The sequence below is a fragment of the Mesoplodon densirostris genome, chromosome X, assembly GCF_025265405.1.
Source record: "Mesoplodon densirostris isolate mMesDen1 chromosome X, mMesDen1 primary haplotype, whole genome shotgun sequence".
Taxonomy (NCBI): domain Eukaryota; kingdom Metazoa; phylum Chordata; class Mammalia; order Artiodactyla; family Ziphiidae; genus Mesoplodon; species Mesoplodon densirostris.
The window spans coordinates 125059940-125087855 of NC_082681.1; the positions used below are offsets into that span (position 1 = coordinate 125059940).

Sequence of the window (27916 nt, forward strand, 5' to 3'; positions counted from 1 at the left end):
CAGCCCGCCCCTCTGCTCGCCGCAGCCATGGCTCCTCCCCCGTCCGGCCCCCGGGGCGGGGTCTGTCGGCTCGCCCTCCCCTGGCCGCCTAAGCCTTCACTCCGCGAACTGGGTCCTCTACCCACAGCAACACGGCTTCTCTTCCTCAGCTGAGCGACAGGGGCTTCCCCTCAGCCGCCGCCTCCGCCGGCCGAGCCCCGCCGCGCCTGCGGCCCGCGGCCGCCGTAAGTCCCAAGAGGCGAGTGGGGGCGCCGGGGACGGGGAGCGGGGAGGGAGGGTCGGGCGAGCCCCCCGCTGCCCCACGAGCGCCCCGACGACCCCACCCTGCGTCCGCCCGCCCGGCCCGCCACTGGGGCACCGCGCCTCGAAACTCACTTCTCTTTGCGTCCGCGCCCCTCTCCACTCGGCGCCGCTCCCCAGGATGCGGGGGCCAGTCTCGGACGCTGCGGCGGCTCCGCGGCACCTGTGGTTCGGGAATCGCCTCAAGTTTTGCTGGGCATTTGCGGGCGGGGTCGGCGGCCGGGGGCGGCGGCGACCGAGGACCCTTGCCGCCCCCTGCGCGGCGGCGGTTGCCATTGTCTGCCCCGCTCCTTGCCTGTCACCTCTCCCGGGCTCGATCGGTCAGTGATGGAGTGCGGCCCCCCGTGGGGCGGCGGGCAGGCATCGGAGACGGCCGGACCGAGGAACGCTGGCCCCGAGCCCGCTCCGCGGCCGAGCCCATTGTTTTTAATACCAATCTCCAGGAATTGAGGTGCTCTGTGATTTGTGGCAAAATCAGAGCGTTGGTTTTTAACTAGAGGAAAGGAATACTTGTGCCTTGCGACCGGGCATCGTCCAATGTTAACATATAATTTATTTTCAAGAGAGTGAATTATTTATTCGTCATATAAAGTGGTGGTGGTCGGGGGGGGAGATGGTGGAGCCTGCTATAGACTCCCTTGAGTCCTTGAGTTCCGAAAGCAAACCCCCAGCCCTCCTGGTCATCGAGATCCTGGAATACGGGTCTGTTCTTTTCCAAGTTCTGCTAACGGGTTTGCATGAAACGTTGTCCAGTTGATGCTTTACTTGCTGTCCCCTTCTAATGCCGCTATCTTAACAGGACTTCTATGTGAGGCACTTTGACATCAATAAACGAATATTGTTCGTTTATTTCGTGCCAGGCATCCTTTTTAAGTGAGGTGTTTTCAGCCAATTTTAACTTTAATAAAGTTAAATTGTTGCATCGTAAATTGCTAAATATCTTGATGCCCGTTTGGATTATTACAAAAAGCGGCAATGATTTCTTAGCGAAATTTAGGGCCCATTTTATTCAAATTGACTGTATAAATTCCCCCACCCCATATTCAAATTCGGCATGGTGTGGTGAATATTAAGAGTCAGGCTGAATCTTACTTGCAGTAACTAGTACTGGAACATAGAATAGTTAAAAGAAAAAATATATATATATCTGAATTCTACCTTTAAATTACCTTTGTAGAAACAGTGCTTATCTGTTTGCAGTTGAGAAGACCAGTTGAATTATTATACAAGAAGGTTTCCTTAAAAACTAAACATGTAGACTAATCATCATTTGCAGATTCCAAATAAATATATACAAAATAGTTTGTGTAAAATACACTAGAATTCAGCATCTGCTCCATCTGTAGATGCTATGTTTTTTATCGTTTTAAATGAAGTATTTCGTGTAATGTGTGAATGTGTGTAGCTCTTATTTTGGCTTTTTAAAGGTTTTATTCTCTTAGGTAAAATTATATTAACTCACTTTATTGTGTGTATATTTATGGTGGAATTTTTAAAATGAGATGAGAGGGATACTTAAATCAGGCTTTTATTAAGAAAAATGCATTTATGGGATTTTTTTGGTTTATATTTTAGATTTTTTGTTTTGCTTAAAATATGTAAGCATAAACTGAAGAGAGCATTCTAAGTTATAGCAGTCTGTCTACAAGTAATTCGGTCTGGAACTAGGACAGCTTGTTCTGTTTAGGGTGAAAAATAGTAGATCTGTTTCTTTCAAGTGCATCTAAACCAGTTGATGTCAACAATTCTCTTTTGATGCATATACATACATTCCTATAGCACAGGTACACAATAGTTTCTTAAATTGCAAGAATTATCTTTTTCATCAGAATTTTCACTTCACCTGTTTTTGTCCTCCCGTCCCGCCCCCCCCCCAAAACATACATGGAACAGGGTGGGGTGGGAGGATTTGCATCTGGTGGGAAGATCTTTCTATAAGAATTTCCTGCTATTTTAACTGACATAGAAATATTGATGGCTACTCATCATTTGTTAGCTAAACGCCCTGTCACCCAAAGCTTCTCTGTGCAGCATGTCATCTTAACCTTAACTTTATTGAATCAAAGTATTGCCTGTAATCTTGGTTCTGTTTATCTTAACAGATGCAGTTTATGTTGCTTTTTAGTCGTCAGGGAAAGCTTCGACTGCAGAAATGGTACGTCCCATTATCAGACAAAGAGAAGAAAAAGATCACAAGAGAACTTGTTCAAACCGTTTTAGCACGGAAACCTAAAATGTGCAGCTTTCTTGAGTGGCGAGATCTGAAGATTGTTTACAAAAGGTATATTTTGATTTATCAGGAAGGTGAAATAGAATCAAATGTTAGATCATTTATAATGTGGAAATTGCAGACTTTTGAGGGATGACATTTATAAATAATGATTAATAAAGATATAGATGAAATAGTCTTAAGGTAAAGCTTTGTATTTTTAAGATAACTGCTGTTTTGATTTATTACCCAGGCTAAAAGGTTAAAATCATGGAAATCTTTTTACACGAAATTATGTGACTGAAGGCATAAATGATATTTCATGCTTAATCATCTTTTTAGGAAATTTGAAAGAATTCATTTCTTTGCAGGGGAAAATAAGATCAGTATTTTAAATTGTGTGAGTAATTCTCTGAATTTAGATAAGCATTTACCCTCCACCACCACCTTCTCCCCACAAATCTGTAAAGTAATGACTGATATTTGTCATGCCTTTTAATCTGACTTTTAAGATCTCTTACTCACTTATAAACACCTTGGATACATAGACCATTTTAGTCATAGATGTAAAAACTGGATATATACAGGATTTGTTCGTTAGGGCTTATTAATTTGAAGTACACTTGTTGCTGTGGTGGAGGTGTGATTATATCTGGTAGATAGATAATTTTGCCAAGAACAGACTTTTAAAATTTTGATGTTGCAAAATGACTCATAGGTTGGCCTTGAACACTAAGCTTTTTTAAAAATGCTATACATCTTTATTAATACCTGAAATTTTTAAATACCTTAAAATAAACTTCTCAAGGTTGTTCTCATAAGGTTAAAAGAAATATAATTACTTTGTTTCTTCCCCATTTCTGTTCCCTTACAAATAATTTACTGAATTTAAGATAAGAACATTCATGCATATAAAAATTCTTTCCTTGGGGGGATGTGCAGGGAACTGACTGTATGGGCTGTGAGGAGGGTCAAAGAGAAGCCTGGGTTTTCTCTCAGTTTTCCTTTATTCCACTACAATATGAGTGGGGTTTGTGGGGGAGATGGTAGAGAAAGTCATGAAGGTTATAGGACATCTAGAACTTTAAAAATACCATAGACTCCTCTTTAGAATGGAATGAATATTAGTCATCTTTGGGTGATTTTGTATCCAGTGTTTGGTTTAGTATTTGTTGAGAAAAATCATAGCATTTTAGAGCTGGGAGATGTTATAGAGTAATGTAGTCAAGTTTTTTTTTTTTTTTTAAAAAGCTTTTTGCCCCAAGGATAGAACCTTAAGTGAAACAAGTGGAAGTGGAGGTGCTCGTGTGAAATCAGGACTGTATCTCAACTCATTTGGCTTCCACCCTCTCTGTAGATGGTTCCTGAGTTTGAAAACCACTACTGTTGATCAAACTTCAGCTTTATAAAAAATGAGAATTTGGGAGAAGTGACTTGTCCAAGGTCAGTTGCTAGTGACTGCCATAGTGGCCAGAACTCAAATCTTAAGCCTGGAGGCAAGGGTTTTAAACTGGGATGAATAGAAAATTTGCATTTCTTTAAAGATCCTGTAGTTGGAGAATGGGTGGGGGGAGGGCTGAGACTGGCGCCTGAGGGATCTGTTAGGCGCAGTCCTGAAGGAAGACCTCTGCTGTGGGCTCAGCAGGTGGAAGAGCTGTTCCCAAGGTAAGTTTGATAAGACTTGGTCACCGCTAGAAGCAGGGAGGGCAGTGAAAGAAGGGGAGGAGTGGGGTTATTCCACATTTCTGGTTCAGTTGATGGGGTAAATGGTGAAGCAGAAGGTTGACTTTGAGGGGCCTGTGTGACTTCCATTTGGAGATGCCTAGTTTTCTCAGGGTGGGCATAGGCATGGAAGTCTGGGGGAAAATTAGGCATAAAGCGTTAGATCACCAGCATTCAAGCAGCAGGCAAAGGATAAGTATAAGGTCAGTCACATTGGGGAAGGGGAGAGAGTTTCAAAAATAAGGCCACCAGTGCCAAAGGTCGCATAAAGTTCAACTGAAGTGAAGAATATTAGATTTTACAGTGAGCATTTCACAAAATGCCCATCAGAACATTTTCAGTGGAATGGTAGAGACAGAACTCTCGAAGAAATGGGGCAAAGTGTGAAGAGGTGAAGACAATAAAACAGGTGTAGACTATTTGGGGGAGCTCTGCTATGAAGGACAGAAGAGGTGATAACCACCTGTAGACAGGGGTGGGGGACAGGGTTAAAAAATGGCATAGGAGACTTAAGCTTATTTCTAGATAGGGGAAGGAGTCCCCCGTGTGGAGGAGGAAAATACAAGCAAGGGAATCAGTCCCAGGAATCAAGATTCCTGTAGCTGAAGGAGATGGCCTGTCAAAAGAAAAGAAGGCACTACTTGGTGCTCTGTGCACAGCATTCAGCCCATCCATGTTGGGACACCGCTTTTTCCATTAAAGGCTGTAAAGGGTAATCTCACCTGACTCTGATATTTACATCAAGCGCCTATAAATAAAGGTGCACTAAAAAAAACCCCAGCTTTACTGAGATGAAATTCACATATAAAAGTTAGAATTTATAATCAGTTTTCCTCTGCATTTCCCCATTTCATACTGAAAACTCATCTAGAGTACTTAAGGACATATTTTTTTGTAGCTATGAACAGGTGATTTTTTTTCCCTAGACCAGGGAAGAGGAGACCTTTTAAGCAAACGAATTACCGCTTAGCTGCTGAGAAATTCTGAACTAGCACTTTCGCTGTTCATATCACCAAGTGATCTTTATGCCTGCCTTCCTCAAGTTGCCTCATCCATGTTCTTGGAACCTTTAGTTACAGTTGCCCCTCTTGGGGAGGGAGAGGTGAGAGGGGAGTAAAGTTAATATAGCTGAAAAATTAGACTGAAAATCTGGGGACTTGAGTTCTTTTCCTTTGGCCATTAGCTCGTTTTGTGACTTTGAACAAGTCATTTTACCTTTGTTTCCTCATCTCTAAGATAAACGCTCTTCAAGATCCCATGAACACAGAAGACACTGCATTTTTGGTTCCTATTTTGTGCAGCATGTTATGGATTAAAGTCTTAAAATTAATTAAAAAATACACACCTACCAATTACAAGCTTCAGAATTTGTTGAAGAGTACTGTATTGATTTTCTTTACTAACAAAAGAATTTTTAATGACATACCAGTAAAATATTGAGAATGGTTTGGTTACAGTCACCCACAGTCAGCTGATATTTAGCTGACTGGGGAGAAGTCATGTGTTGTGAAGAATAGGCACCTTCAGATGTTCTCTGAGTGCCAGTAATTAGAGTAAGCCGTAATCTACTCTGCTAAAAATAACCAAACATACCTTTCTTCTTACTAGTCTATTATTAATTTTACTTCAGATTTAGACATACAAATATATACTAAGAGAACAAAATGAGCTCATTACTGAATTTTTTAAAACCACTTGCTTCTGAAAATAGGGAGTATACCTCAGGTTCTCCTGGTAATCTTTTACTAAGTCAGGATAACAATATTTATTTCTCTCTTCAAAGCAAGTAAAATATTTGAATGTTTTAATTTTTGCCAGTTGCAGGATTACTTTATTTAGCACAGTTCTGGGCCATAGTTTTTAATATACAACTCAGGCTCTGGAGTCAAATCACTGTTCTGGGAAGATTACTCAATTAAGCCTGAGTCTCCTGTAAATGCAAATAATAACGGTATCTCTCTGGAAGGGTTTTTTTGAGGATTGAAATGGTAAATTATGCCAAGGCCTTAGGTAACATTTAGTGCCTTACTCAGAGTGAGGACTCAGTAAATGTTACCTGTGAGGACTCAGTAAATGTTACCTGTTATTATGCTTCTGTTTGTTTCTTCCTTAAGCCTTCTGGGAAGAGGTGCCTTCTTATAATCCTGATAACTGGATGCTCACCTACAGTGAAGAATTCATTTAATTTGATATTAAAGTAATATTTCCGAATGACTTGTATAATCTAGAACCTTTGACTAGTGTTTAAATGCTGTTTACTTATAAGTAAAAAGCAGTACTGTGGATAAGGAACGAGGATGGTGTAAGCATTAGATTGCTTAACAGTAGTAGTACTGAAGAAATCTTGAAATTTAAAAAACAAATTAAATTCACCTGACGTTGCCTATTAGTAAATTCTTTCTAATGGTATTATTTAGCACTCTGTTCATAGCAGCTAGCTATGTCTGGTTTTTATCTACCATTTTTAATGTCAGCCCCTTTAATCTTTAGTTTTCTTAATTCAGAGAATCTTATGTGTCATTTGTATCAGTTTTCCCAAATTTAAGACTATTTGAGGAGCATGGGTTAGGGAGGATGGAAGGTTGGAATATCCCATTGCCTTTTAAAGCAATAAACAAAACATAGGATAGTGCTGGGAAAGAGAGGAAGCGCTTTGTTAGTAAGGTTGGAGGTGGTGCCTGTTATGTCCTTCATGATAATAAATGAACGTGTTTGAATGCCTTCTCTCTAAGACTGCAGGGGACCCACCTTTTTTTTTTTTTTTTGCGGTACACGGGCCTCTCACTGCTGTGGCTTCTCCCGTTGCGGAGCACAGGCTCCGGACGCGCAGGCTCAGCGGCCATGGCTCACGGGTCTAGCCGCTCTGCGGCGTGTGGGATCCTCCCGGACCGGGGCCCAAACTCGTGTCCCCTGCATCGGCAGGCGGACTCTCAACCACTGCGCCACCAGGGAAGCCCCGACCCACCATTTAAAATAACTTAGTGAGGGACTTCCCTGGTGGCGCAGTGGTTAAGAACCCGCCTGCCAATGCAGGAGACGCGGGTTCAAGCCCTGGTCCGAGAAGATCCCATATGCCGCAGAGCAACTAAGCCCGTGTGCCACCACTACAGAGCCTGCGTGCTGCAAATACTGAAGCCCGCGCGCCTAGAGCCCGTGCTCCACAACAAGAGAAGCCACTGCAATGAGAAGCCCACTCACCGCAACGAAGAGTAGTCCCCCCTCCCTGCTCACCCCAACTAGAGAAAGCCCACGCACAGCAACGAAGACCCAACGCAGCCAAAAAATAAATAAATTAATAAAGAAATAAATTTATTTTTTAAAATAAATAAAATAAAATAACTTAGTGAATGTAGAAATCAGGTAGAATGGACGTGGCAAAAAGTGTTTGTGTGTGACAGGGAGTCATTGTGGTAGAGTGGAAAAGGCCTGGAGTTAAGGTCTGAAGATCAGATTTCTTGTCACAGTACAACCACTTGGCAGGCCCTTGTACTCTTGGGTCTCTTTTTCCCTTCCGTAATCAAGGATGATGCTGCTTACTGTTGGAAAAATCAAATAAGAGGAAATGTTTTTAATAATATTGACATTAATAGAGTGTTATGAAAATACTCATACTGAAGTTATTCTCATACTGAAGAGCAGGAATTCCTTGAATTTCAAAACAGATTGTGTGTGTGTGTGTTTGTATGTTATTTTACATTAATGCTATGAGCAGTAATTGCCCATTGTGTTTTCTAAAAATCACTTAAATGCTCCTCTGTGAAAATTACAATGGCAACTGAGACTTGTTTAGAATGTCTTAGGTTTTCATTTTGTTTCTTTTCAAAAGCCTTAAATACATTTAAACCATCTGAAAATACTCTTTTAACCCTCCTCAAAGGACTTGGTTAGGTCATCCTTATGTATGCGTCAAGGTTGTGTTAATAAGTTTTGGCTTCCTTGGATCAAGTATAACCTAGTCCCATGTGCTACAATCCTAGTTTGGAGGATATGAGTTTTCCAACCTTATTATACATTCTTCAAGGGTAAATAACCCGAGCTTTAATTTAACAGGGTAGAACTTGGAAAATTTGAGGACATGTCTCAGTTTCCCCTGTTCTCTTTCTCTAACTTCTATGATTACTTGGAACTGTTGTTTTTTTCTTGAGGTTTATTCCATAATCCTATAAACCTCCTTTAAAAATAATTCTGTGCTGTTAGAAGTCAAGATAGTAGTTAGCTTTGGGGGTGGGAGGCTGTGACCAGGAGAGGTTAGGAGAGGGGCTTCAGGGGTTCAGTGATAATTCTGTTTCTTGGTGCAGGTGCTGGTACACAAGTATGTTCACTTCGAAACTCATCAGGCTGTACATTTATGACTTGTGTTCTGCTCTGTGTGTATATAACACTTAAGTAAAATGTTCCAGAACGTTGACTTAACGTTGACAACATCTTCAATAAGTCCTTCAGTTGGAGAGTTTATTTTCTTCCCTGTTTACTTGTGGTTTGAAATAGTCACACAGTGCACTTTGTTTTAAGTAAACTTGAGAACAACCTGGGTCAGGTGTGTTTTAGAATATTCTAGAAAAGAGCCTGAATGGAAGAAGAGCAAAATAAGTAACTCTTTCTAGATGGTGTGATTTTTTTTTTTTTTCTTTTTTGCTTGCCTGTACTTTTCAAAATTTCTTTTTGGTACATTTATTACTTTTATAGTCTAGGAGAAAAATAATCTACTATTGTAAAGAGGAAATAAACTGTATAAGCATGACATCTTTCACAATAGGATATGAAAATGTATTTTAGAAAACATGATTATAGGGTAAATTTTTTTCTACATCTGTTTTTTGTTACAGATATGCCAGTCTGTATTTTTGCTGTGCTATTGAGGATCAGGACAATGAACTAATTACCCTGGAAATAATTCATCGTTACGTGGAATTACTTGACAAGTATTTTGGCAGTGTGAGTAGTATTTTGTTTTAGGAAATTGAATGCCATAGTGCTTTTTTTTTTTTTTAACCTTTTCTGTAACAAGTTTATTATTTGATTATCTTGGGGATTCTGACTATTTGACAGTAACTGTGGGAGAAGGAAGGAGTGACTATTTCTTGTCAGTGTGCCTAGTGAGTTAACTGCCAGAATTGTTTGACCCCACAGACCTACTCATTTAATTATGCTGGTGGGAACGAGGTTTAAAATAGTGAAATAGAAAGGGGTCCAACTGCAAAGATTAATATACTGGAAGTGCTTAGTATAGAATTTAGATTTGGTTAGCAGTTACAGTCATATTACCCAGAAATATGTATTTCAAAAGATCAGTCTTTATGAGTAGAAAATTATTAAGTTGCCCATGTTAGGAGCTTGCAGAGTCTGGTCTTTCTTAGCTTGTAGGCATTAAGATTGATTCCCTCTGGTCAGATTTTACTGACTACCTGATAGTAGGTAAGTATCTTTTACTTTCTTCAGTTTTATTTATTTATTTATTTATTTTTGCTTTTCAGGTGTGTGAACTTGATATCATCTTTAATTTTGAGAAGGCTTATTTTATTTTGGATGAGTTTCTTTTGGGAGGAGAAGTTCAGGAAACATCCAAGAAAAATGTCCTTAAAGCAATTGAGCAGGCTGATCTACTACAGGAGGTAAGCTACTCGGAGTTCTCTTGACTGGACACTAGCATGTTTTGCTCTTGCTAGGGAAGTCTCAGTCATCTTCCCTCATTCTTACAGTTTCAGAAATTACTCTGAAGCATGCTTGGCATGTTGTATCCATGTGCAGTTTATTGATTGGAATATGTGTCAGCCGACTCAGTTATCTGTGGATGGATTGTTTACTTTGGAGATGATCTGGAGATGGCCCATTTTGGCACCCCAAAACACCAGAGTCCAAACATTTAGAGGACAGACTACTTTAAGATGGGAAAAGTAACAGTAATTTGAGAACTCTCTGTCCATTGTTCTGAATTATTTAAGATAACCCCTTTTCTCACTAGTGCGTACAATGAGGAGTTGACTGTGAGATTATGGCATTTTCATTCCAAGTTGGTTCATATTTTCACCTCATGTCCATTAAGTACAAATGTAGCCAAGCAAATGATAGTGTTATAATTATACTTTTTGTAGAATCCTCTAGTTTTGTGTTAGCAAAACTAACTAAAAAGTATTTCTACTTCTCTATGCTTTTCTTAAATAACAAACCATGTTCTGTTAAACAGCTACATTCTTGTCTTGCCTTGATGTCACACGAACCATTGATAAAACCCCTTTCCCTTTCTAACTTCCACAGTTGTCTTGGGTTAATTGTGTATTTGATACTTCTGTACCTTCAATTTCTGAAGTTAAAAATTTCGTAGATAAGGTTACCTTTTCCTAAAAACTTAATGATACGTTAATTCAGGTACCTAGTTGAATTATGCTTTAGTCATAATTGTGGTTTTATTCAAATAGAAAGTTTATAGCATGAGGAGAAGGAGCTAGTCAATATAAAAAAATTAATTTTTTCATTATGGTAATTGTCTTTTTTTATTATTAAAGGAGGCTTTAAATCAGAGTAAATCTTTTTCTTCATTATAACTTCTTAACTGTTGGCCTCAGAGTCAGGAGAGTGGGGAGCTCTCGGTAATCCCTCTGCATCAGTCACTGACTAGGTCAGTTGTGGGGATTGTTTGAAGTTGGGATGACATCATCTGGAACATACATAAATTAAATATGAGACAATGCTTTGTACATTTAATTATCTTGAGTTACCAAAACAGGGGTTAAGGTGCCTGCAAAAATGAAGTATTTTGTTGACAGCCCTAATGGCATCTGCTGTTCAGTAGTGAAATGAGCACAGCCCTTTTTCCATGTGTGTATGGTTTGCCACAGTTGTTTATTAATTGATTGCATATATGTCATTTGAAGATTTTCTTTTTAAATGTCAGATGTGCCAACTACAAGCTCACATTCTACTGTTGTAAAATTGCTTTAAAGTTAGCACCTCCTTATTTTGCTGTTCACTAACCAGACTTTTCTAAAAATTAGGTCAAGACCAGGGTCAGAAATTGGGAATTTTTCTTTTTTTTTTTTTTTCTTTTGGCCGCGCCGTGCAGCATGTGGGATCTTAGTTCCCCGACCAGGGATCAAACCCATGTCCCCTGCATTGAAAGCGCAGAGTCTTAACCCCTGGATTGCCAGTGCAGTCTGGGAGTTTTTCATATTTGTTCCTTCCCTTGATCACTTTTATATTTCGTTATTATGGAACTATATTCGGTTCTATCAGATCCTGGTATTTCCTCCAAGTTCTTCATCATTTCCTGATTAATTACATTTGCCTTGAAACATTTCTAAAGTTGTTGAAGTTCAGCTTTTAATTTTAATATTTTTTTCTGGAGAGTAATGTTTAGGGCATTGACATCTCTTGTGTCTGGATTGTTTTTTAAACCCTACTGGGAAATCGCTATACACTTTACAATATGACAAATATGCTAAATTTACTTTATAGCATGTATTGAGTAATATACTAGAGGATCCAGAAGTTATTACAGGTACATGTTTGTTTGTAAATGTGTACGTATGTGTATCTCCCCTATAAAAGTATTTTAATAAGAAGTAATGTCTCTTTTTTTGAAGTAGTATTTTTATATCTCAAATTGGGAAAAGTAGGAATGGAGAGAGAAGCATAGAATGTCCTTAGTTCCATGTAAAATTCTCCTTACCCCATCTCACCCTAGTTTAAAAAAAAAAACCTGACTACTGTTAATTACAGTTCCTTGTCTTTAGAAGAGAGCTTTGGCCCTATTTCTCATCTGTGACTACATTGTTTTGTACATAAACCAAATTGATACTATATTAAGACATTTTCTATTCAATGGTCCAAGTGAACCATCTTTCTTAATTTAGCCATTCAGGTCTTGAGGAGGCAGAACGTGGCTGGTCCATTCTGAATTTAGAGTGAGGTTAAGGCCTTTATGAAACCAAGCTAAAGTCTGTATGGGGCAGTTAAGCTTCATTCAGGTTATTCTGTTCAGGTTAACTTGTTTTTTTTTTTTTTTTTTTTTTTTTTTTTTTTTTGGCGGTATGCGGGCCTCTCACTGTTGTGGCCTCCCCCGCTGCGGAGCACAGGCTCCGGACGCGCAGGCTCCGGACGCACAGGCTCAGCGGCCATGGCTCACGGGCCCAGCCGCTCCGCGGCATATGGGATCCTCCCAGACCGGGGCACGAACCCGTATCCCCTGCATCGGCAGGCGGACTCTCAACCACTTGCGCCACCAGGGAGGCCCCAGGTTAACTTGTTTATTCAGGTTATTCACCAACGTACTGTCATAAGAAATCCAGGATGATAAAGATGTTTGTTTCCTACAGTAGAGTCATTTATATGTTGATACATGATACAAGTTTACATCTCTGCGAGAGTATTTGAATATTATGTTCATAAAATAGGTGATAGAATAAGATGAGAAAAAGCATTCCACAAACTGCTAAAAAAGATTTGTGTGGGCACCATGATAGCAAAAAAGAACTATGATGATAGCTAATGCTTGTCGAGCACTTAGATGTGAGGCATCCTATGCTAATCATCAGGATTTCCTGAGAAGGGGTCACGAGAGCCTTTTATTTATTTATTTATTTTTTGCGGTACGCGGACCTCTCACTGTTGTGGCCTCTCCCGTTGTGGAGCACAGGCTCCGGACGCGCAGGCTCAGCGGCCATGGCTCACGGGCCCAGCCGCTCCGCGGCATGTGGGATCTTCCCGGACCGGGGCACGAACCCGTGTCCCCTGCATCGGCAGGCAGACTCTCAACCACTGCACCACCAGGGAAGCCCAGGAGAGCCTTTTTAACCAAAGAAGAAACAGAGGCTCTCGAGGCTCAGTGGAGTTCCAATGACTGGTCCTAGGTAGCAGTTGGCAAAACCAGGATTGGAAACCCAGATCTGCTAGACTCCAGAGCTGTATGAAATCTTAACCACTGTGCTCTGTCCGCCCCAACCCCCATTTGTGTATTTTCTTGGTATGTTTTAAACATTCTGTTTTAGACACCAACTTCTGTATGTCTCAGTAATATAGTAAAGAAATTCATAATTCTTCTGGAGGTTTCTCTATGTTGAACAAAGTAGGTTTCCTAAGACTGATGCTATCATTTACTTTTTAGACTGGAAATTTTCATTGTCCAAGTTATCAATAGTTGGAATTTATTAATTGGATATATAGATATAAATAGTATTTTTTATATCATTTCTTGTTGGATTTATCAAAATGCCTAGATCTATAGTAGCTTTTTTGGTCTTATAATTTAGGGTATAATATTCACTTAGTCTATGTCATGAAATGATTTTGCTTCCAAAATTGTAAATATATCTGTAAAGACACTTATCTAAATACAGTCTTAAATTTGTAGAAGTCCTAATTAATTGATTTTAATCTAGTTTTTCATATATTGTGATTTTTTTTTTTCTTTTTCTATTTGGTGTCAGGTCTTTTACTTTAACTGATTTTTTCTAAACACCAAAGATGACTTTGAATTTATATTGAAAATATCTGTTGGCTTAAAGATATATGCAAATCACAAAATAATTTTGGTTTTAATTCTTTTTTAATCTGTCAAATACACATTTCTATCCTTAAGAATGTTTATTTTCTTTAGAAAAGTTTCTTTAAAATGTCCCTTTTACTCATTTTGTGTAAATGTCATATAGTTTGTTTAGGTAGTCCTTCATTTTATAGGCAAACAGGGTTAGAAAGTCAGTGCATAAAGTAGATTTTCTATTAGCATTTTATAGTCAGTAATGAGAACATAACAAATATGTATCTGAATAATTACTAAAATATCAGATATTATGATTAAATAATAAAGATGTCTTATTTTACTTAGTTACTTGGTAAGGAAGGGTTACAATTTTGATATTTCTAGACTGACCTCTACGTTAATTCCTTTTGGTATTCTGTTGTATGAATACATAATTAGATTTGGGGGTAAAGCCCAGAAAAATTGGTCTGTTATCCAATTTTTAATGTTTGACCGTTGGAATTTAAAACATTTTCTTAACATACCACTCGTACTTAACTTGATTCTTAAATTATTAAAGTGCAACATGCTGAGATTACTAAATTGACATTTTTTTTGCAATACTTGGAACATTTTCCCCAGCACCAATTAAATACCTATTTTAAGCTAGATGTTTTTGGAGGGAGGGCATGGGGGAGCAGTACAGTTGGGTTTATTTTATAAACATTACATATAATGATAAAGGAAATATAGAGTGCATTTTCTTTGTGAAGTCAGGCACTTACTGGTTTTTCTCTGCTCCTTAATTTTATAGAGCCAGAATGAAGAATGGGGAGGTTTGTCTGAGGATATCTTATGATAAAGAGCAGTCTAAGGCTTTAGTCCCTTTGACCCCCACCTTATTTATTGGTAACTACTAAATTTACCATTTTCGTGGCATGGATAAAATGGGGTGTTATGCCAAAACTGTTGCACGTGAGATGATTTCAAGTCCTTGCTTGATCTGTGAAGATCAAATAGTTAAATACTGGGTGTTGGGCTTTAACCCTCAGCGGTAGATGCATGATGGTGTTGATCAGCGCTTTGAGATGTGTCAACCTTTTTTTTTATACTAACAGCATCATTTTCAAATTTGTCGGGGTTTTCCTTTTAAGCTTTGTTTGCTGTTGGTATTGTTTCTCACTAAAGTAATCTGAGAAATGAAAAATAAGTGAGGTACCAAAAGCAAGCATTACACTCATGAATTTGCTTCTACTTCAAGGTGGTCCACTTTATGAATAGATTTATTGGATTTACAGTTGTTAATTTGCCTCATCTAGAAAGTGGTGCTCTATGGAGAATTAGTGCTGCTAAAATTGATTTGTTTTAGTGCTGGGCCTGCATGATACATCTTAGTATTATACAACATCTTTGTGGAAGTAGTAATTAATAAATCTCTTGGACTGCATAAAAATGGAAAGGTAAGAATCTTAGGAGAAAAAGTGATTTCTTTAAAAATGAATCTTTTATGACAAAAGTATTTTAAGTAAGTAAGTACTTATTGAAGTATTTAATAACATGCCTTTTAATAAGTTTGGGTTTTTTAAAAATTAAAATCTTGCTAATTAAGAATATTTGGGCAAGGTAGTCAAACTCAAGAATATCTTACATTGTTTTAAAACATGCTTTAAAATATATACAGTAATATAACAGCAAAAAGCATTTTGATAAAAATCCTCTTAGGATTGGCTTTAATAAGACAGGCTCCTGTAATTCCTTTGTAATTACCACTGTTTGTATTAAAACCTTTAAGCCTAAACCTTCTTCTTTTCAACTGGGTAAAAGTTAACAAGGCTATATAATCTTTTACGCCAGCATATTTTAATTTTTTATGAGTAAACTTGATTGGGGTCTGCTAGAACAAATTCTGGATAAGTGAGGTTTAGTTACATTAATGCTTGAAATAGAAAATACAGAAGGGTAGATACAGAGAAAACAGAAGGCAGAACAAATCTTGCCTTTCACTTTGCATTTAGTAAGAAACAATTTGGCCAATGCCCTTGGTCACTGGTTTTTAGGTTGTAATCATTTTGCTGTATGTTTTGTTTTTTTGGTTTTTTTTTTTTTTTTGCGGTACGCGGGCCTCTCACTGCCGTGGACTCTCCCGTTGCGGAGCACAGGCTCTGGACGCGCAGGCTCAGCGGCCATGGCCCACGGGCCCAGCCGCTCCGCGGCACGTGGGATCCTCCCGGACAGGGGCACGAACCCGTGTCCCCTGCATCGGCAGGCGGTCCCTCAACCACTGCGCCACCAGGGAAGCCCTGTATGTTTGTTTTTTGAGCTCTTTTTCTTTGTTTGCTTTTCAGAATTTTGAGGCTTTCCCCCTTGCTGTTTCATTTTAATTCATTTTGAGTCCACTGTTGCTACTCTGGTCTGTTTGTAATAATGAAAAGTTGGAATAACTTAAAATATTCAGTAACTGTAAATCTGATTTTCAAAGTATTTGACAAGAAGCCACAGTAATAAGTGCAATTTTATATCACAACAGTTACATAAACCAAAAAAATTTTTGGTTAAATAATATATACTTACTCATATTTCTTATTTTATAGTCTCACGTTTTCTATTCTATTCTTTTTTTCAATGCTGGTCCTGATCCACTAAGTTGATTGCATGAGCCCTAGGATTGGGACCTGCACAGGGACCTGCAAAGAGCATATTCCTAGCTGGTGGTGGTGGTTTTATGTGTTTATTTATTTATATTGAAGTAAGTTGACGTGATTTCTTTCTTTAAAAAGTACTTTCTGAAAAATTGCAGGTTTGAGTTCTTTTTTCCCCTATTGAGACATTCTTTTTTCTTTTATTGTTTCCTCTGCTGTCTTTTTTTTTTTTTAATAAAAATTCCCATTATAGGAAAATTAACAAATACAGGCAAGCACACGAGAACATAATCTTACCCACCAACCAGAGACAATTTATTCTGGTTCTCAGCTAGGGTTGGGGGTGGGGCAATTGTGCCTCCTCGGGACACTGGGCAATGTCTGAACACACTTTTGATTGTCACTGCTATCCGTGAGGTGCTACTGGCATCTAGTAGGTAAAGATCAAGGACGCACTGTTAAAGAACCAGCAGTGCCCGTAACGGCCCTCTCAGAGTAAGAAATTATCCGGCCTCAAGTGTGAACAGTGCCGAGGTCCAGAAACCCTGGTTTAATTTAACATCATGTAATATATAAAAATTTCATTTATAGATTCCATTTACATTTATGGACTGCTACATCTTTTCAATATAATGCATAGTCCAGATTATAAATGACTGGCTGAAAATGAATCCAAAGTAGAGGGGGGAAAAAAAAACCCTAAAAATTATGAAAGGAGAAATGTGCTCAAGTAAATGGCTATAAAAATCACCTCTGTGATCCACCAAAATTACTTTTACTTGATAACCAGAGATAACCCGTAGCAAAACTTATGGGATGTCACTATATAATTTAATTTCCTCAACAACAACCAAATCTGTTAACATCTATTAAGGTAATTGAGTTTTTGCCTGAAAACAGAATTGAGCATACCCTGCAGGCAGTTAGAACACTTGAATTTTCTGCTGATTTCCCTATCCACCTTAGGGATTTGATAATTCCTTAAGAGAGGAATAGTTTAAATGACCAGAATTTACATATATAGACTTATGTTGTACCTATAGACATTTTTGTTGTTTTTCTTTTATACCATATTAGCGTTAAAGAATTTACTTAGTAAAGATATTTAGAGTTTGAATATTTGAAATTCAGTGATTCCAAGAAATCTTTTCTATTTTGAAAACCCTGATTAAATTTAGGGCATTTCAAGTTATGTTCCAAATGGAAGAACAGGGCAAATACAATACAACTACCCTAAAATGTGCTTAAAACTATTTCTTTATAGTTTAAAGTTATATTAGCTAAGTTAATTATTCTGCTTCTTTATTAAAAAAGTACAATTAACTGCCAGAGAAAGTAATTTCTCTTTACTATTTTATCACTAACGGGTTTTAGAGCAGGGTTTTAGGAAATGTAGTTAAGTTTTCCTCATTATTATTTTTAAGACAAATGTAATAGAAGTAGACCAACAGCACAACAGAATAAGACAGCAGGAGATATGAATAAGTAATCCACAGATGAAAGAAAAAACACATGGTCCTTTGACTAAGGGAATGTAAATTAAAATATCAATTAGCTTTTTTTTTTTGGTTTCTTGGATTGGCAAAGAAGAATTGTTTGCTTCTTATGAACACATAAATTTGTATGCCATTTTGAAGGATTAGTTTAGTGATATCTATTAACAGTTAAATGTGTACACCTTTGCCCCATTAGTTATACTGGAAGGAATTTTATCCAACAGAAATATACAAATGCAGCAAGACACATGCTCAGTATAATATTGAGCCATTGGAACCTAACCAAATGTCCATCAATGGGAAATAGGTTAAGCAAATTACAGTACAACCATACATGAAACTGTTAACCTGGCTTTGAAAGAAATGAGATCAATTTCTATGTAATGATATGGAAAGATACCCATCAAGTAAGAAAAGATCTAGGAGCAGGACATTAACTTAACAGCATTACCTCTGAAGATATTTGAGGTCCCTCCCTCCTGTTTCCTAGAAGTGTAAAACATGTATTTTAAGTATAATTTTTTTTAATTTATCAATTTTTTAAAAAGACAAAATGCTGCTCTGTGAATGGAAGACTACACTGTGTTGTTCCTTTAGGTGAAACTAGAGTAGAATTTGCTGAAAAGGAAGTTTTAGCAGGTACAGTGAAGCACTTATGTTCTCTTGGCCATTTTAACACTAACCATCTGGAGCAACCATATTGCTCTTGCCACATTGCTAACTTTCTGTAAAAAAATCGCTCAATTTTCCTAATGCCTCACAAGTGCTTTTGTAATAAGACACCGTGAGCCCTTTCATCTAAAAGGTACCTTATAAAGTGCTCTCATTTCTTCTCTTTTTATTCATTGCTAAAAAGAGATCTTAGTGCATTTGGATACTCTGCAGCCTGGTCTTTAGCTCAAGGATTAGAGTTCCAGAGTTGAGAATAAGGATTTTGCCACAGTATTCAGTGAGGAGCAATAAAAAGGACCATTGTATTCTAGAACATGAAGGACAAAGGATACAGTTCAAGGGATAAGTGAAGCCCCTTCAAGAAAAACTGGGGTAGAGCAGTAACTTCAAATTACACTTCCTTATATATATTTTTTATTAAATGTACATTATTTCTCTTTGACTATGTGGTGTACAAGAAAGAAAAATCAGGACACTAGGTTTTCAGTTTTGGATCCAACACCACTAGTTTATTTAAGCACTTCTCATCTCAACAAGACTTAAGCCTTCAGATAATTATTTGCTTACCAGTTTTCATTATAGTTTATCAGATCATTTTACTTTTGAGTCATTGGCCTAGTATAGTGAATATCTGGGAATTTTTAAGGCAATGAGGTTTGTCTTAGGAACATAGGTGGTTTTGAGAACTGGTGTAACTTAATTCCTTTCTGCTGTGTTTGTTGTCCTACACTTCCCACTACATCTGGTCCTTTTTGTAGGGGGTTAAGAAAAAGATTATTCTTAGTATGGAGGAAAGTTGAACATGCATGTATACTGAGAAGAGGAACTAATGGAGAGAGCGATGAAAAATGGGAATGGAATAATGGGAAGAGTATATGCGGAGGGTGAATAGGAATGGAATCGAAAGCATTGGTCTTGAGTAAGATGAGTCTTCTCCCTCCTCTGTTTTGAGGAGATGAACGGGTTAAAGCTGTAAATTTTTTTTTTTTCCTCATGAGTTGGATGAGTTGAGAAACTACATCTAGAGGAGAGCTGCAGGGACTGAGGAGAAAGAAGAGGTAGATAACTTGAGGAAAATGTTTAGGGTTTGGAATAGATTTGCCCAGGCTTAAAAAAAGGCCCATTTCAGATGGAAAATAGTAAATATCTAATCTTTATTTAAAAAAATAGGTCTCCAAAGAATCTGTACTAAGGGCAACTTGTGGTTTATATTTGTGTAATATAACTTGATTAAATTTTTTCTATTTTCATTCTGGTCTTTATTCCCACACAATCTAAATCACTGACATTTCAGTGTATTAAACTCAGTTTGCTAGGTAGTAGAAGACAGTAGGTCTAATTCTGCACAGGACTATAAAGTCTGTGTATTGTAACAGACTTCATTCTCACCCTCCCCAATTCTTAACTAATATAATTATTCCATGACTCATAAAATATACTGGTGGTAAGAAGGCCCAGAATACTGGAGTTATATTTAATCCACTATAATGTTTTCCTCATATATAAGAGAAAAAATAACTTGGTTAATTATGGGCGTATCTCTCATTTAGCTAAAAATCAACCTTAAATGTTAAATGGTCATTAAGGCATTTATTTATAACACAACTTTCTCAGCCCCTAGCAGTTTAAACTGGGCAAGTACTTAAAACGTGTTATAGCAACTTAAAAGTGGTAAAAGAATACATTTATTTTTTTTTAATTAAAAAAATTTTTTTTTTTTATTTTTGGCTGTGTTGGGTCTTCTTTGCTGTGCGCGGGCTTTCTCTAGATGCGGCGAGCGGGGGCCCTCTTTGTTGCGGTGCGCGGGCTTCTCATTGCAGTGGCTTCTCCTTGCGGAGCCCGGCCCTAGGCACGTGGGCTTCAGTAGTTGTGGCTCGCGGGCTCAGAAGTCGTGGCTCGCGGGCTCAGTAGTTGTGGCTCGCGGGCTCTAGAGCTTAGGCTCAGTAGTTGTGACGCACAGGCTTAGTTGCTCTGCGGCATGTGGGATCTTCCCAAACCAGGGCTTGAACCTGTGTCCCCTGCATTGGCAGGCGGATTCTTAACCACTGCGCTACCAGGGAAGCCCAATACACTTATTTTTGTGGGTTTTAGAGTTTGTTTTCTTCTTGAAGAATGTTTTTCCGGTGAGGAGGTTTTTGCCCTTTGAAGAGTATTCTTCTCAATTGATTGGATGGTAATTTCTAAGGTACAGTAATATGGATCATTGTTATAAAGAATAGTTTGGCTTTATCAACTCTTTTCTTTCCTAAAGGGTAGTAAAGGTCTGTCAGAAATGCCTGGGGGGCTTCCCTGGTGGCGCAGTGGTTGAGTCTGCCAGCCTTTGCAGGGAACACGGGTTCATGCCCCGGTCCGGGAAGATCCCACATGCCGCGGAGCGGCTGGGCCCGTGAGCCATGGCCGCTGAGCCTGCGCGTCTGGAGCCGGGAGAGGCCACAACAGTGAGAGGCCCGTGTACCAATAAAGGAAAGAAAAAGAAAAAAAAAAGAAAGAAATGCCTGGGGCAGTCAGGGTTGAGAATCGCTCCTATAGAATTGTTCTCTTTCATAGTTAAGTCTCCTCTGGGGAGGAACCATTGTGTACTCAGCCCTATTTGAGAAACTACCTTTTTCTTTTCTTTTAATTGTTGGTTTTTACAGGGTGTGATATAAAATTAAGAGAGAAAACCAAAAGTTGAAAAGCTGTAATATAAAGGCTCAAAGTACTGGTATTATTTAGGTGAAAGGTTATTTGATAGACTTAAATTTTTCTTGTTCTCTGTCCAGAAAAGAGAACATGTATCACAGCAAGAGTTTCGTTGGGTGTAAGAAAGCATAGTAGAATATGTGCTGGAGTACTTGCATGCATCAAAATGTAGTAGGATATATAAATTCCGTTTGTAATTATAATTTTGTCAAGTTCGTTGTTTACAGTTTAGCATTACTTGAAAAGTTTAATTACATTAAATCCCAAGGGATAGTCCCAATTATTTCATTTAACTGATATTTTCATAGGGAATTTTGCTCTGATAATGATCTATCATTGGGGCTTATAATTTATTTTTTTACACAGAGAATATTGAAGTAGGTTCAGAGTTCATTGACCAAAATACTATTATTAATACCATTGATACCGAAATCGAATTCCCTCATGAAAATGAAGCATTTAGGGGTTCAATTTATTATTAATATTATTTTAGCTTGCTGCTTCATTCCACAATATTCTGAGTGGGAGAAAAAAAGCAATTATATCTTTAAACTGTTTAGGAATTATCTGAGGATTAAAATTTAACTGGCTTTTTTCCTCAAACACTTTTGTATTTAATGGTTATTATTTAAGTATAAGGTATCTGTTACATATTTTATTGAAACAGTTTGTATGAGTTTGTAGCCTAACATTTCAAAGTGCCAAGTTGAATAAATATTAAATTGAGGATATCTTAAAAGCACTCAAATAAGCAGTTTTAAATTTTTTGAGTCACAAGCCTTTTGGAGGGGTATAATCGCTTTGAGAGTCTGATGGGCCATGGGCCCTCTTCTCAGGAAAATCTGTACCTAATTTTGTCTCTAGTTTCAGGGAGTTTTTGGAGTCCCTAGACATTCACCTCTTCTGTGCACTCTAGGGTCAGTTTAAAACCTCACCTCAGGTTACCTTGCTGATGTGAGAAACATCCTTTTAGGTACATTTATAGAGAGAAGGCATAGACATTTAACAGATCTATTTGGGGAGTCCTTTAAAATCTATCTCGAGGATTATTTTAAAAGTAATATCCTTAGTCGCAAGGGCATAGTCTTTGGAATTTTTTTTTAAGCTAAGCGAACCATTGAAAACCTCTATTGCTACCAAATGGGTGACTACTTTTCTCCTTTTTTCTTGGGAAAGATTTTCCTTTAGGATCTGTAAAAGTTCCTGGTCATTCTAGGATGTAATGATTTTCATTAAGGGATTAAATTCCTTTGCTTCAGTGTGGTAAAATCCTGATGAACTTGAACACTGGCAGGAGGGAGTATTCTAACTGGATTTTGAGTTAACCCAGTATTTACCAGATGACTTATACTGAAAAATCTTTTCAGAGTATTTTTAGTAAATACAGTGCTTTCGGATTTTGTAGGACATATAGGTCATCATATAGATTATCATTATGTACAGTAAAGTTATAAAAGATGAATCTGAACTCCTGGGCATTGTTTAGAAGTTAAATATTCAGCCATGAACCAAAATTCTAAAAACAAACAAATTCCAAGTTTCAATTAAGATTTCTTTACTGTGCACTAAACATTCTAGAAATCTGATTGTGTCTATGTCAGTTTGTATACTGTGTGTAAGAATATATGCATTTCTTTTGTAGCCACGTCATGAATATTTTAATGTCCCTGTGTACTAAATGACTACTCATCATCGTGTATGCAGAATTTCACAGAGGAAATAGAGAGCTGATATGCTCATGAAAGAAAATACCCTCAGCTTGGTGACTGATTATCTTGTATAATAATAATAGAACATTTCAGAACCATTACCTTTATAATTGTAATAATTTTCCTGTTTTCATCCTCTTTTCTGTTTTATTTTCATTCTATATGTGATCTTGATATAGCTTTTCCTGCTTGCAGCTGGTTTAATTTCTTCTTGAAAAAATATGACCTATGACCATTTTGAGTAATGTTTCATCTTAAACACATATGTGTCATCATTTATGAACCATCTGTGATTAATCGTGTAAGAGGAATACCTAGCAATTGTTAAACTGTTTACCAAAGAAAATATAGCTAAAACACTAGGGCAGAACAAACAATGCCATAATATAGTGTGGTTTCGTCTTCAAATGTTGGCGGGGGGCGGGGGGAGCTATATTTAGGGTGATTATATTATAGTCTATATGAGCAAACGTTTTCTAATGTATCACATAAAAACGTATTTGGAAATAATACAAGAAAGTAAAATCTACTCTTATATTTAAGGTAAAACATTCACAGTTTCTAAAAAATTTATAATGCCACATTTATTGAATCACATTTGTGCTATACAATATCAAACAGTCTCTTTAAGAACTATCAGAAAAAGAAGATGTGGCACATATATACAATGGAATATTACTCAGCCATAAAAAGAAATGAAATTGAGCTATTTGTAATGAGGTGGATAGACCTAGAGTCTGTCATACAGAGTGAAGTAAGTCAGAAAGAGAAAGACAAATACCATATGCTAACACATATATATGGAATTTAAGAAAAAAAAAGTCATGAAGAACCTAGGGGTAAAACAGGAATAAAGACACAGACCTACTTGAGAATGGACTTGAGGATATGGGGAGGGGGAAGGGTAAGCTGTGACAAAGTGAGAGAGAGGCATGGACATATATACACTACCAAACGTAAGGTAGATAGCTAGTGGGAAGCAGCCGCATAGCACAGGGAGATCAGCTCGGTGACCGCCTTGAGGGGTGGGATAGGGAGGGTCGGAGGGAGGGAGACGCAAGAGGGAAGGGATATGGGAACAGATGTATATATATATAACTGATTCACTTTGTTATAAAGCAGAAACTAATAAAAAAAAAAGAACTCTCAGAAAAAAAAAGAAAAAAAAACTATCGGAAAGCTATGTCAGAAAAGTCTCTTCTGCAATATCTGTTGTTCAATAGTAAGTAATCCTTTCAAAGTATTAATATGGGCTATATTTTATATAGTTAGGATTCTAATATTACTTAAATACTAATATTTTACATAATTGTCTGCATTTAGATACTTAATGATTTGTTAAATATGGTTTTATATTTCTGAATATGAAAACCTTTAATATTGATCATTTTTGTGTATACTTTTTTTTTTTTTTTTTTTTTTTTTTTTTTTGCGGTACGCGGGCCTCTCACTGTTGTGGCCTCTCCCGTTGTGGAGCAATAGGCTCCTGATGTGCAGGCTCAGCGGCCATGGCTCACGGGCCCAGCTGCTCCGCGGCATGTGGGATCTTCCCGGACCGGGGCATGAACCCGCGTCCCCTGCATCGGCAGGCGGACTCTCAACTACTGCACCACCAGAGAAGCCCTTTGTGTATACTTTTAATAAAATATGCAACATATATTATTATAAAGGGGAAATTACCAAATAATTCATTGTTTATGTCTAGAGAGTTTAAAGCCCGAGTTAAGTAATCTATCATTAAACAGTACATTCAAAAGATGCTCAAACTGATTTACCATTGAAAGAAGACCTGTGAAAATGTGTATAAGGCAGGTATGCAGATTAGTTGTTTCCATTCTTACCATTCTCACTGTACTACATGACATTTGAAGCACCTGGGTGGGCGGTCAAATGAGAAATTTAGCATTAAACATTGATAGCATTGGGAAACATTGGTCTTTCGTTTCCATTTTTTTCCTTTGTCCCTCCCCCAGCCCTGCAACATGTAATTCATGTGGTTTTAATGCTGCATAAATATGCATTGTCTCATGCCTGTTTGCTTTGGATGCTGTGTGCCCAGCTGTAACAAGATGTTGCTTCTTTTGTTATTTGTATACAGCTGCTTGCTTCAAACTAGTAGATTCTGAAATACCTTTCCTTGCATGTCTAAAATAAAAGTATTGCATGTACTTTGTCTCATGTGAATGACTTTTTTCTTCTCCATCCTTTTGATAAATAATATATTTCATATTTTAATTTTTCCGGGTAATTTTTTCAAATTGTCTTTTAAAAATAACAAAATTTACTAGTTTAACCATTTTTAAGTGTACAGTTCAGTAGTGTTCAGTATGTTCACATTGTTGTGCAACAGATCTCCGGAAGTTTTTTATCTTGCAAAACTGAAACTCTGTACCCATTATAGACAACTATTCCCCACTTCCCCTCCCCTCAGCCCTTGGTAACCAACCACCTTTCTACTTTCTGTTTCTATGGATATTACTAATTCAGATAATAGTTTTTCTAGGTAATTTTGAGCTACAATTTCAGTGTGAACATGTGAAAATTTATTTTATATTATAAATACAACTGATTAAAAAACTCTAACGTACTCTTTGTATAAGTCTCGAAGAAAATGTGTAAATGATTCTTTGAAATTAGGCCTTTCAGAAAGGACAGATACTTTAAATAATGCATATTTGAGAAGCAACGTGGTTCTCTTCAAGAAATGCTATATAAGATTGCAAGCAGTGAACACATAGGGGAAGTCTGACCAGCTCCAGGGAATAGGATAGGGGGACATTTTTACATGGATAAGCTAAGAATGTTAACTATAGAATTCAATGTAGGCACCCTTTAATAAATACATTAAAGGTTATATGATGTTTTAAAAATTATTTAACATTTAATGGAAATGATTCTTTTTATTTTTTTTTATTTTTTTTATTTTTTTTTTTTTTGCGGTATGCGGGCCTCTCACTGTTGTGGCCTCCCCCGTTGCGGAGCACAGGCTCCGGACGCGCAGGCTCCGGACGCGCAGGCTCAGCGGCCATGGCTCACGGGCCCAGCCGCTCCGCGGCATATGGGATCCTCCCAGACCGGGGCACGAACCCGTATCCCCTGCATCGGCAGGCGGACTCTCAACCACTTGCGCCACCAGGGAGGCCCGAAATGATTCTTTTTAAATTGTCCCCTTTATTTAATACGTATGTGATTCAGATGTCAGTCTTGCAGTGTATTTAATGTTTAAGGCTAAACATTATAAATGAAAGAGATTGGCTTACATCGTTCTTGGGAGTGTTGCATCACTTCCATTAAACTTTCTTTTAAAGCTATATCATGAAAACTCAGACATACAAATAGAATAGTATAAGGAACTGTCATGTACACGTCACTCAGCTCCAACAACCATCAACTCAATGCTAGTTTCATAAATCACCACCCCACCCTGCCTTTTTTGCCTATTTTACAGCAAGCCCTAGACATCCTACCATTTCATCTTTAAAACTTCAGTATGTATCCCTAAGAGATGAGTACCACACCCCCCAAAATTAATAGTAATTCCTAATATCTTATTCCTGGTTGGTCTTTTTTTCCTAATTGTCTGAAAAATGCATTTTTATAATTGGTTTGTTAGAGCCAGATTCCAAACAAGGCTCACATTTTACCTGGTCTCTAAGTCTCTCTTAATCTTTAACAACTCCTCTGCTTTTACCCTCCTTTGCCTTATTTTTGTAAACTGAGTTCCCTATGCTGTAGAATTTCCTCCATTCTGTATCTGGCAGATTATAATGGTGATGTTTAACTTGTTTTCTTATCCTCCATGTATATTTAGGTCTGTAGCCTGTTTAGGTTGAGGTTCAGTTTGGAGGGGGGGAGGGGGGCAAGAATACTTCATAAAAAATAGCCTTTTTTCACCAAAGCTGACTTTTACCCATTTTTCATTAATACACAAACATACTAAAAGGTCATCATATGAACTTTATATATAGAGCTGGTTTATAGTAAGGCTAAATACTTTCATTTAGATTTCAGTTGAGTAATGTATCAGCTAACATTTTTTGAGCACTTTCTGTGAATCAGGCACTAAGCCTTATCTCCCTTAATCTCTACATATGAAGGTAAGTACTATGATCCTTGTTTTCATGGTATAAGGAATAAGGAAACAGACCAAAGAGTTTAAATAATTAAGATTATTTCATGTAGTGCTTTACATACAATTAAATCTAATGTATGGATTTATGGTTTAATTAATTTTTCTTTTCCTTGTTTTGTGCTGTACCACAATTAGGATGCAAAAGTAAGTTATTTGGGTACAAAAATTGTTTTCCTCTGTTAAAATCTAGTATGCCTTTTAATTACAAACTTGTTGCTAGTAATACCTGAAATTTTACCTACTTGATCCTTTTTTATTTTGTGCCGTGCAAAATTAGACACTTTGGGAAAACTTTTAATTTTTTTCTAGTATGCCTGCTTTGTTTAGTCTTCTTTTGACATTTAAAAATGAGTATTGGTTGTTACATAGAACAAAAGGCACTTTTGTCCCAAATCCCAGAGCATTCTTTCTGTATGTTGCTTCCACTGAAACCATTGGTTGCTCTGGGGAGGTCTGGGAAGGTGAGTTTCTGCAGCCTTGCTGCTGGGGACATTTAAGTCCAAAACTGAGTAAAAACTCAAAGAATAAATACATATGACTTGAAAAAAAAGCAGGGAAAACAAAATATGTGAAGAATGGGGAGAACTCAGGGGGGTTTCCCTGGTCTTTATTTAGGGGAGGTTTTGAATTTTAACACTAAGGTAACTTACCTTTCCTGTAGAAATGTCCGGTAGCTGTGGGTTTGCACTGAGTTTGCAGTGGGCTTGACTGCTTTTTGTGTTACAGCAGTGGAGGCCCAGCACAATTGATAGATAATCAGTAGGTATTTAATGCATGCTGAAAATATCCTGTGGTCTCTGATGTTTGGGGCAAAAATCGCTAATAAGCACTGGCTCTCCATAGAAGTGCCCATACTGCTGAACTGCTTGCGTTCAGCGTTCTCTGAAACTTGCACACCCTT

General features: G+C 37.7%; 1 protein-coding gene across 4 annotated transcripts in view; it reads left to right on the plus strand.

The window, feature by feature from the left end:
- Nucleotides 1-92: 92 nt before the first annotated feature.
- The window catches only part of AP1S2 (adaptor related protein complex 1 subunit sigma 2), a 29208-nt gene continuing 1384 nt past the window's right edge, over nucleotides 93-27916 (plus strand). The window contains exons 1-5 of one of the 4 annotated variants that reach the window (XM_060086750.1): nucleotides 159-238; nucleotides 2403-2581; nucleotides 9058-9166; nucleotides 9706-9843; nucleotides 22817-22872. In XM_060086750.1, the coding sequence (XP_059942733.1) occupies nucleotides 2403-2581; nucleotides 9058-9166; nucleotides 9706-9843; nucleotides 22817-22852 (462 nt within the window). In that variant the 5' untranslated portion in view covers nucleotides 159-238 and the 3' untranslated portion in view covers nucleotides 22853-22872. Of the gene's footprint in view, nucleotides 239-2402; nucleotides 2582-9057; nucleotides 9167-9705; nucleotides 9844-14499; nucleotides 14556-22816; nucleotides 22873-27916 lie in introns of those variants that run through there. The other 3 variants (XM_060086749.1, XM_060086752.1, XM_060086751.1) reach the window with 3 other exon arrangements.